Source organism: Theobroma cacao, chromosome 2 (assembly GCF_000208745.1).
Source record: "Theobroma cacao cultivar B97-61/B2 chromosome 2, Criollo_cocoa_genome_V2, whole genome shotgun sequence".
Taxonomy (NCBI): domain Eukaryota; kingdom Viridiplantae; phylum Streptophyta; class Magnoliopsida; order Malvales; family Malvaceae; genus Theobroma; species Theobroma cacao.
In genome coordinates, this window is record NC_030851.1 from 18,149,618 (window position 1) to 18,160,281 (window position 10,664).

General features: G+C 35.1%; 1 protein-coding gene across 1 annotated transcript; it reads left to right on the forward strand.

Annotated features, from left to right (window-relative positions):
• On the forward strand, positions 6,911-10,527 carry LOC18609046 (nuclear pore complex protein NUP54). Its single transcript, XM_018116531.1, has 9 exons — positions 6,911-7,586; positions 7,676-7,729; positions 7,982-8,041; positions 8,157-8,267; positions 8,862-8,927; positions 8,999-9,085; positions 9,405-9,506; positions 9,594-9,743; positions 10,039-10,527. Exons 1-9 carry the CDS (start codon positions 7,164-7,166, stop codon positions 10,153-10,155), a joined length of 1,170 nt encoding a protein of 389 aa, XP_017972020.1. The 5' UTR covers positions 6,911-7,163; the 3' UTR covers positions 10,156-10,527.

A 10,664-nucleotide genomic window follows, 5' to 3' on the forward strand; every position in this document is an offset into this window, starting at 1 on the left:
ATATATATATATATATATATATATATGGGCCCTGTGATTTCTTACTTGTTGGAGTCAAATTTGAATCAGCTTTCGTACATTCCAACCAGCTTGCACATTTTTGTCGCATATGGAGAATTGCTTATTTGATCATGAGTTTTCAGTTCTTATTAAAATTTGAAGCTTTCTATCTCTGGAGAACTGATTCTTTAATTCTAAGATATTGGTTCTTCTACAACTTGGTTCAAAGGTGACACCTTTGCACTTTTGGAGAGTCGATTCTTTTACCCCAAGGTGTTAGTTCTTTCTTATGTTCTAGTGCCAAAATTTGAATTTGAGCTTAATTTTTGACGCTCCAATTTATCCAACTGTACCAACTCCTTCTTGGTCAGCAAGTTTCTGAATCTTACTTTCAGTGCTTTAAGAACCGATATCTTTACCATGTAGAATTGATTCTTTGTGTTTATACTTGTGTATTTTGGTACATCCTTCACCCATAACTGACTTCTGCTTCTTGGAGAATCAATTTTTTCTTCTTCACATCTCTGCCTTCTACATTCTGTTCTCTTAATATCGATTCTTGCTCTCTGAGGTGTCGGTTCTTCCCAATTCTTGAAGCTTCTGTCTTCCAAGAACTAACTTCTTCTTTTCTCAAAATTGATTTTTCACTGTTTATGTTTGCTTAAAAACTAACTTATCCCATCTTCAGAATTGATCCTTCCTGTGGCAAAGAAATAAATTTGCTTTCTTCTTATTTAAGATTCAAGTATTTGTTGGAGTAAGATCTTTGTGGATTGATGTGATTGTGTAAAGCATGGATTTTAAAAATTTCTTTTATAAAGGAAGCAACCAATCCAATTAGCTAGTTTTAGTTTCTTTATATTTTTCCTTAATTTAAGATTTGTGTTTGGATAATATTAAATTGTGTTAATTTTAGTACTTAGCAAAATTTTGATAATAAATCCTCGTGGAAACAATACTCTACTCTTCATTATATTACTTGTTAGTGATACATGCATTTGCATGATAAATTCAACAATAAGTTTTTTGACATCGTTGTCGAGGATTGTTGTACTAATTTTTGTTAATATAAATACCAAGCAATTTTAGTCTTAATTCAAACTTTCTTTTTCTTTATTTTCAAGTGTTTGTGGTCGTTGTATGCAAAGAGTTAGAAATTTGGAAATTGTTCCATTTGATTCAGAAATCGAGTAAACTTTTTAAAGACTTCAAAGGGAGAATTTACAAGCTTCAACTCACAACCAAACAGTGGTTGAAGAAAAAAACGCTAAGTCTTTGCGAGAATATGTTGTTCCTCTTGTGCAGGATTTTCACTCTAGCATCCGAAGACCTACTATTTAAGCAAACAACTTCGAGATCAAGCCCACAATCATTCAAATGATTCAAACTTCAGTGCAATTTGGCGAGTTACCTAATGATGATCCGAATGCTCATATTGTGAATTTCTTGGAGATTTACGATACTTTTAAGCATAATAGGGTCTTAAAAGATGCTATTAGATTAAGGCTCTTTCTTTTTTCTCTGTGAGACAAGGCAAAGATTTGGTTGAATTCTCTTATGGCTGGTTCTATCTCTACTTAGGATGATTTGGCTCAGAAATTTTTAGCTAAGTTCTTTCCACCAGCTAAAACAGCGAAGATGCGGAATGACATCACATCTTTTGTGCAATTGGATTCAAAATCATTGTATGAAGCTTGGGAGAGATACAAGGATTTACTTAAAAGATGTCTTCACCATGGGTTACTGAAATGGCTATAAGTATAAACTTTCTACAATGGATTGTTAAGTCTAATCAGAACCACTATTGATGCTACAGCAGGTGGAGCGTTAATGGGAAAATCTATAGATGAGGCATATGATTTGTTAGAAAAAATGGCTTCCAATAACTATCAATGGCCACTTGAGAGATTGGTGCCAAGGAAGGTTGCAAGTGTTCATGAGCTAGATGCAATTACTGCTCTAACTGCACAAGTAGTTGCATTGTCTAAGAAATTTGACACTATAAGTGTTCATGTTGTTCAGAGCCCATTTGTAACATGTGAACTAAATGGGGAAGGGCATGCTAGTAATCATTGTCCTACTAATATTGAGTCAGTGCAATATGTTGGAAATTACAATGGGCAATAGAATAATCCCTATTCCAACAATTTTAATCTAGCTAGAGAAATCACCCTAATTTCTCATAAAGCAACACTCAAGGACCTTCATCTTCAACAAAGCTAGCTTTTCCTCTTAGATTTCCACCACAAGCTAAAACTCCTATGCTTGAGAAGAAGCCATTTGTTGAATAACTGTTCATGCAATACATGACAAAGAATGATGCAATAATCTAGAGTTAAGCAACATCCCTTTGAAATCTTGAGACATAAATGGGTCAGCTTGCTAATGCCAACAATTGGCCTTAAGGAACTTTACCGAGTGACATTGAAACCAATCCCAAAAGAGAAGTAACAGAGCAATGCAAGGCAATTACTAGCTTTTCGAAATTGGTACAAATAATCAAAAGTATTTAAGACTTAATGAATGCTTAAAAGAATAAATTAATGATGTTGAGTGTTTGGTGTTGTTTTCTCCTTTTGGAATGATTATCTCAGACTTTTCAACCTTCAAAATAGATAGGAAACTTCAATTCATATGTTTGAAGACATTTGGAGTTGTAATGGAGCATTAAATGCAAAAACTAGCTGTAAGACTCGTTTTTCTCACACATTCTATCTTAAGGTCTCGATACTTGGCTTAAGGTCTCTATTCATTCTTTCTAGGCTTCACTATGTATCGAGACTATTGGTGGAGGTCTCAATACTTCTTACGAGTAGACTTACTAACTTTGAATAAGGTTTCAATACCTCCTTTGGTGGTCTCGATACCTTGAAAAGCCAAAGTGCTTCTATTTCAGGATGCCTTAATACCCTTGGCACTCATCTCAATACTTGGACCTTTTGTATTTGAATTTTTGCTCTTAGGTTGTCTAGGTGTTGATACCTTGGTCACATGTCTCGATACCTTAGTCCTTTGTTTCAAAGGTTTGCTCTCAAGTTGGCTAAGTCTTGATACTTCAATAAGGAGTCTTGACACTAGCCTTAAAGCATTTCCCATTTTTATTTTCTATTTGACAAGGTTTCCATACTCCATAAGAAAGTCTTGATATATTGATGATTTTTTAAATGAGGTATCGAGACTTTAAATAGAAGTCTCGATACGTGCCATATATAAGTCCAATTTTGCAAGCTTTTCAAGTCTTTTCTTGAATGAAACCTTAGCCATTTATATGTGAAAGTTCAAAAGATTTTTAAGGAGTTTTTAAAACTTTTAACTCACGATTTTTATCATTTCAAAATAGGATTAAAAGTAAAGTTAACATGGTCTACTCTCATAAGTGCATGACGAAGTTAGATGTTGGCTTTATTGTATCCTTAAGACTATTTGCATAACTCTCATTTTGCATACTGAGTGATGGACGCAAAATAAGTCTTAAAGATAGCATTTACAAAAACACGCCTCGGAGTCAATTTTGTTGGTTCCTTTGAATTCCAAATAAACCCTATTTGCACCAACATAAAGAAGTGGTATGGAGAGATATTCGAAAAGGGAGAAAGAAAGGAAAGATGTGCGAAAGAGACAAAGAGAAAAGAAAGGAGGAGAAAAAGAAAAGGTAAAGAAAGGGAGGTGATGGATCTAGCCTTTCGATGCTAATCTAGTGTTTGTAGACTACAATACAAAAAAGAAGCAAGTCAAAGAGAGAAAAATGGAGAAAAACTTTAAGATAGAGAAAATGAGAGAAATATGAGAAAGAAAAAGAAAAATGAGAGATTTAGAAAAAAAAGGAAAAGAAAAAAATAAGTTTTAATTTTTCATAATTAAAAAAAGTTCCATGTCAATTTTTTAATTTTTATATTATTAAATTTATTATTTTATTAAAAAGAAATATTCTTTTTATTAAAAAAATTACTAAAGAGTATGAATAGCTAGATTTATTGAAGGGATGATATCATATTAAAATTTACATTAAAAAATAAGAATATTAAACTTGCATTTTTATACATAAAAGTAAATTCGGAAATTAATATCACATTCTCGGTAAACTGCTTATAAATCTAACATTGCAATATTATTTTCTCAATATTTGAATAAGTACTTTCTCATATATACCAAACACTGTAATGTTATTTTGTTGGCAATCACATTTCATTGTAAAGCACCTAATTGTTGGGATGAGCCTTGTAGCCAATTGGGATTGGTTAAGGCTTGATTCCAATCATGCAATAGTATCATTCATGTTGAATGATTAGAGATTTTCCTTCATCAATAAGGCATCAATTATAATTACTTATAAGTCTAATTGAATGAAGTCCATGAGATTAATATGGCTTTTAAAGGAACTGTAATGGGTTGCAGTTATGAGATCCTTACGCATCAAAGCATAATCTCAAAATGTTCCTAGTTAATGTATCATTGAGACTGGACATCAATGATGCTTAAAGACTAGTATATTCTATGTTTCTTACTTTGGAAGTAAGCAATCGATCTCATAGATTGAAGTATAGAGATACTTGGAACTAGAATATAAGTGCTTACCTTGGAGAGCAAGTTCACTAAACATGACTCGCCATGAGAAGTGCATTTGGTAATACACTCCAATGTTTATGCAACACTTCTCATATGTCAGTCGTGTAAATATTTCCTAGACTTGGGATACCAAGTTGTTTTATATGTGGAGTGCTATGCTTTCATTTCATCCCTACGGGTGCCTAACTAAGGATGCAAAAACATGATGCTTTTGGGTATAGTATGAAACATGTGAAGGCAAATGAGTGGTCAAGAGAGGAATCATCACCTCAAGTGTTTTATAAGACATATCCTATCAGTTCTTGGTTAACATTAGTTTATTGAAGTCCTTGACCAAGGTGACATGGAGATTATGAAAAAAAAGGTTTCATAACTCTCTATAAAGCTAATGCTATAATTGCAGGAACAAATATGGTGATCAATAAGAGTAGACACTGTACCAAGCTCTTATCATCTTTAGGATATATGATGAGGGAATAAATTACACCGATAGACTGTACACTGAAAGGTTGTTAAAGAACCCTTTGACTCTCCTAACAATTGAGTGGCCATGATGTATTACTAGATGTCAATCTTGGTCTATGGAATTGATTATAAATAAATTGATTGAAATTTATATTAATTAATTCATTCATTAATCAATTTCATTGCCAACATATTGGGAACCTAATGGGTCACACACAATGATTGCATTTGAATTAAATTGGGAGAGTGATGATTTAAGTTAAACTTAAATCACATGCTAGGTAATTAACTTCTATAAACTTAATTAAAAAAGTTTAATTAAGTTTTAGACATAATTATAAATAGTTATAATTATAAGGCCTTGATTGCAAAACATAAAGGAAATTAATTTTGATTTTAATTTTCAAGGACTTAATTAAAAGAGTTTAATTAAGTAATGGACCCAATATTATAATGTGTTATAATATTGAGGGCTTAATTGCAAAATTAAAGTTATTTTAACCTAATTATATAAGTCACCTTTTAACTATTTTCCATATGAGAATTTTTCATAATTGAAGAAAACCTAGTTTTTGTCAGAAAAAGAAAAGCGTTTTCTCTCTTTGCCACCACTCCTTTTGTGTGAAAGAGAAAATTGCTTATGAAGCAATTTTCAAGAGAGGTTCGGCTAAGATTGTGAAAAGAGAAAAGAACAATTGTTGTCCTTTTTGCTAATACAAAATATAGTTAAAAACTCCCTCCTTTGTTGAAAGTTCAAGTGCAATCGTGTGTATTACCATTGGAGACCAAACACTTGATTGGCTAGGGTTTTTTCTCTTTGCAGTGTTCGTGGGATTGCTTCGAGAAGTGCCATTGTGATTACGAAATTACTGGACAAGGTAACTTTCTGAATAATAATTTATTTTGTTCGTTTATATGCTAAATATGATTCATGGGTGGAGGCATGTTTTGGTTATTTAGTTAAAAGTTTTAATTTTCTTTCCGCTGCGTATTTTGAGTATGCCGTTCATAGCTAAACCCATCACTAACACCTCAAAATATTATTAAAGATAAAATACCTCAACCCCCAAGTTTTAATTATAATTCCATGCGAGTCAATTAGTATTTGAAATAAACAGTCTACTCCAAACATATAAATGACATTAATATGATAAAAGTAAAATGTCCAATATATCGTTCTTTTTCTTTTCTTTTAGGCTCCCTGGCAACACTCCCTTACGCCCGCAGCCACCCCGCTATAGGATCTGGCTAGGGAATGCTAGATCCAACCGAATCTCCCCAATGGGGAGCATGGCCCCTAAAAGAGCACTGACCTTAAAGGAGCGCAATCTAAGGTCGTGCTTTTCCGCTGTTGGTAGACACTCCCTTAGGGGTAGGGAAGCACGCTACCCTCTGGCCAGCCGGCACTCCCTAGGCTCCCCTCTGACCACGAGGTGGTTGACTGGCGAGAGGAAAAGGTAGAGATTTTTTTTTGTATAGGAGAGAAAAAAATTATAATTTATATAGTTTGGTAATTTTTAAAATTAATAAAAAATTTATCCAAATAATATTACCAAGTCATCATACTAACAAAAATATTAAAGGTTGATTAACAGTTGGACTTGTGTATCCAATGAAAGATATTCTTTTGGTATGGATAATAATGGACTTGTATAAAATTATAACTAAAACTTAAAAAGATTAGGAAATTTCACCCTATTATTACTAGTTTCCTTTAATAATGTTTCATATTTTATAGTAGAATTGTATCATTTACAAAAATTAGATGGTGAATAAATGCTGTTGATATTTTTATGTCATTCATTCTTAGATTATTAACAAGCAAAAATCATGATAAAGAATAGAATAGGCAAGCTTTTTGTAGCAAAAACGACCGCTGGGATTGGCGTTTCAGGTTCAAAACTTTCGTCTGAGCCGAACCTGAACATCTTTTTGCGTTTGCATCCAAATGCCGCCCTTCACTTTATCCATCGATGACTGATGAGTGTCTGACTCCCAGCAGCAGGCAGCAATAGAGGCGTCCGTCAGTCGTCAGCCAAACACCCTCTAACTCTAATGGCGCCTTCACCATAAAAACAACACCAAATCCCCTACCTCCCTCTCCACAGACTCAACAATCAAAACCATCGAAAATGTTCGGAGCTCAAGCTTCCAGTTCCGCCTTCGGCGCTCCTTCTTCAACGCTCTCGTTTGGCACTCCCTCTTCCACTCCTGCCTTCGGCACTCCCTCTTCCACGACGGCGTTTGGAACTCCGTCTTCGACTCCTGGTTTTGGTACTCCGTCCTCGACGCCGGCGTTTGGGACTCCTTCAACGCCATCTTTCGCTACAGGTTTTGGCGGCTCCTCTCTTTTCTCCTCTCCGTTCTCTTCTCAAACGCAACAGCAACAGACTCCGTTATTTCAACAACAACAACCAACTGCAGCCGTAGCAGCACCTTCTGGTGGTTTCGGATTCCAGACTCCGTCATCCACTCCTCTCCACAATGCTCAATTGACAACCCAAATGGCTCCCGTCGCTCCTCTCCCTTTCTCTCTCGCTGATCGTGATATTCAAGTACTCTCTCTCTCTCATATATAAATTTAAACCCTAACTTCAGATCACTTTCAGTTATAGTATAATTGATTGTTATGTTTGATTGTTAGGCCATTGTGGATGCTTACAAGGAGGAGCCTGGGAACCCAAAGTATGCTTTCAAGGTTTGTTTTCTTCCAATGCTTAATTCAAATTTTAATTGTTTTTAATTCAAATTGAGAGGAAGAACAGTTGTAATTTTGTTATTCTGAAGCCTCATTATTATTGCTTCCTTTGGTTATATAACGGTTTGAAATGTGTATATCAAATCATTATTTTTGTTGATTTCTTTTTTCATTTCAATGCAACCGAATAAAGTATTGAGGGTTTTATGTGGTTCGCATGATCTATTGATGGTTAAATTAAATCTTGTGCAGCATTTGTTGTTTAGTGTAATAGATGCGCAGTCCAGGGGGAAGCCGGCTGGTGTATCAGATGTAAGTTTATTAGCATTTCCTTCTGCAATTGTTGGTTTTTACCACTAATTTTCTCTTCTTTTTTTGTTGGGTTTATCAAGTTCCTCTAAGGTTGGATGATAGTTTACATTTGTAGATCATGTGGGCGGAAGCTATGGCGAAACTGGAGGGTATGGAGAGTGCTGATCGAGAAAGACTCTGGCCTCAGCTTGTTCAGGGTTTTAAGGATCTTTCACAGCGGTTGAAGGTAATTATTTGTTGTAGTTCGAGATGTGGAGAGTGATTTTTCTTCATTAATTTGTTACTTTGAATTGTTATGGTCCAGAATATCTTCATTAGTAAGGGATGCTGATAGCTATTGTGTGCATGGATATAAGATTTTGACACTAGTAATATGATGATGTTTATTCAGTTGGAACTTTTCCTGATATAACTAATTAAAGAGAAGAATCTCTTGTACAGCTGTCCGTTTGCATGGCCAAACTGATGGAATTTTGTTGTTGGTACCTCTGGATTTAAGAAACAGCATGGAACCTTGAAAGATACTCAATACGAATAAAATTAAGTAGATTTATATGCAAGGAAATTAGAAAGTAGAGCTCTTACTACTCTGGCAGGACATTGTAGTTAGTGTGTTATTATTTTTGTTGGTAGCATTTGGAAGAAAAGGTGGTGAATGTGGTCAAATGTACATTTGATTTCATACTTTTGAAGTTTTACAAGTACCTAAACATACCCCAGGCTTGGTCTTTCTTATGACTGCATTTTCAGTTTTCATTCATTGTATTTTGTGAGTGGCCTCTGTTGGCTGAACTCTTGAAATTTTGTATTGCTGTGGCAGCTACAAGATGAAGTCATCCTTTCAGATGCTGAGAGATTGCGAATGACACGGAGCAATGTAAAAATGGTAATGTGTACTCCATTAATCTCTGTGCATCATTGTTTAAAGTATGTTTTCACATTCTTTTCCTTTTGCAGCTTCAAAGGCATTTTCAAGCTGAAACTCTTCCATGGATCCAGAGAATGAGACAGAAGGAGCAAAGCCTTCAAAGGCGCCTCTTAAAGGTTGGAACAAATTATGTTATATAGTTTAGTATCAATTAGAAATGATTGGCATGAACATAGGCAATTATCGGAAACATAATTTTGTTGAGCTGAACATCCATTCTTCATGTTTTCTGATTTTCCGATACTCTGCCCCCCATCACAGAACCCAACAAATAAATGAATAGATAAATAAAATGGAAAAGGAAAATAGAATCTGCTTGATTCAAGGCTGCTAATTACAACTGACTCAGGTGTGTGGGTCAGTCTGGACATGGCATTAACCATTAACTTTTGGGTGTACTTATTTTTATTTTTATCGTTGTATGGTGGCCTAAAGATGATGAGAATAGTGGAAGCATTGGAGGGTAAGGGTTGCCGGTTGCCTTTAATGAAAGGGGAAGTTGAATTGGCTGAGAAGTTGGCTGCAATAACTAGACAGGCTAGTCTTCCTTTCCTCTGATTCTCTTATTTTGTGTTTGCTACGCTGTTTTCAAGAGTTTGTACTGACTAGCAGATGAAATCACAGTTGAAAGGATCTGGAGCAGAACTTTCTAGGAGGGTTGAAAACTTGCACATCGTGTCTCGTGTTCAAGCAAATGCTATTGGTGCTGGAGGTTCTCTTTATCTTACAGGATCAACTAAAATCCATGAGCAAAGTCTTGCTGAAATGCAGGAGGTAAGATTTAGCAATTTTAAGCTTTCTTGCATTATAAATATTGAAACAAGTTTTATTACTAGCACATCTATGATAGTTGATTTGGAAAGATAGTAACCTATCATCGCTATCATTATTTTATTTTGCAATGATAATATAGATTATACTAACAACCATAATTTATGTTCAAGTAATTGTTTACAGAATCTGCTGTTGGATTTGCACCAATTGTTCAAGATTCTTGCATGTCAGCTTTCTTTATATCAATACTTAATCTGCGGTTTGGATGATGATGAATGATTTTATTGGGGAACAGGTATTACAACAGCAGACGGAGGCCATAGCAAGGCTGGGCAATGTGTTGAAGCGAGATATCAGGGATATGGAGATAATAATGGCTGAAGACACGGATATGACAGAAGATGGGAGCTAGAATGATGATAAATCTCTGATGATTCTTTGATGTTGTTTTCAAGTTTTATAGTTGGATTAGATAGGAATTCAAAGATTGCTGTTTTCACTTTTTCTCACCAATATTCATCAGTGATGCAAGAGAGTGATGATCAATTCTATGGTCTTGGGAGTTCTAGGAACTTCCATATTGATCCTATACAAATAGGAACTTCCACCTGAGGAGGATCAAGGAGCTGGACTCCGAAGTCGGGGTTAGATGTTTTTCACTTCTAGCTCTGGGAGCACATCATGATAGTGTTAACGACTTGTATGGGTTGTTTAATATCAGCCACACCAAATTCTTTGGTCGGTCTTGATGAAGTCGACGTAACTCTGACTTGAGTTTATTATCTATCGGTGCATAACCTGATTGGATAATATATCTATCCCCTTCCCCTTGAATATCATTTTTTATTCCAAGAAATGAGCGTCAAGGGTGTTTATGGGCCGTGTTACCTCAAGCCTTAACCCCAACACCCTTCCATCTCT

Bases quoted from the DNA above. Each gene is read 5' to 3' on its own strand.
- LOC18609046 (XM_018116531.1), top strand. From the start codon at position 7,164: ATGTTCGGAGCTCAAGCTTCCAGTTCCGCCTTCGGCGCTCCTTCTTCA. The intron at 8,268-8,861 runs GTAATTATTTGT...TTGCTGTGGCAG, and splicing joins ATCTTTCACAGCGGTTGAAG to CTACAAGATGAAGTCATCCT. The intron at 9,507-9,593 runs GCTAGTCTTCCT...ATGAAATCACAG, and splicing joins TGGCTGCAATAACTAGACAG to TTGAAAGGATCTGGAGCAGA.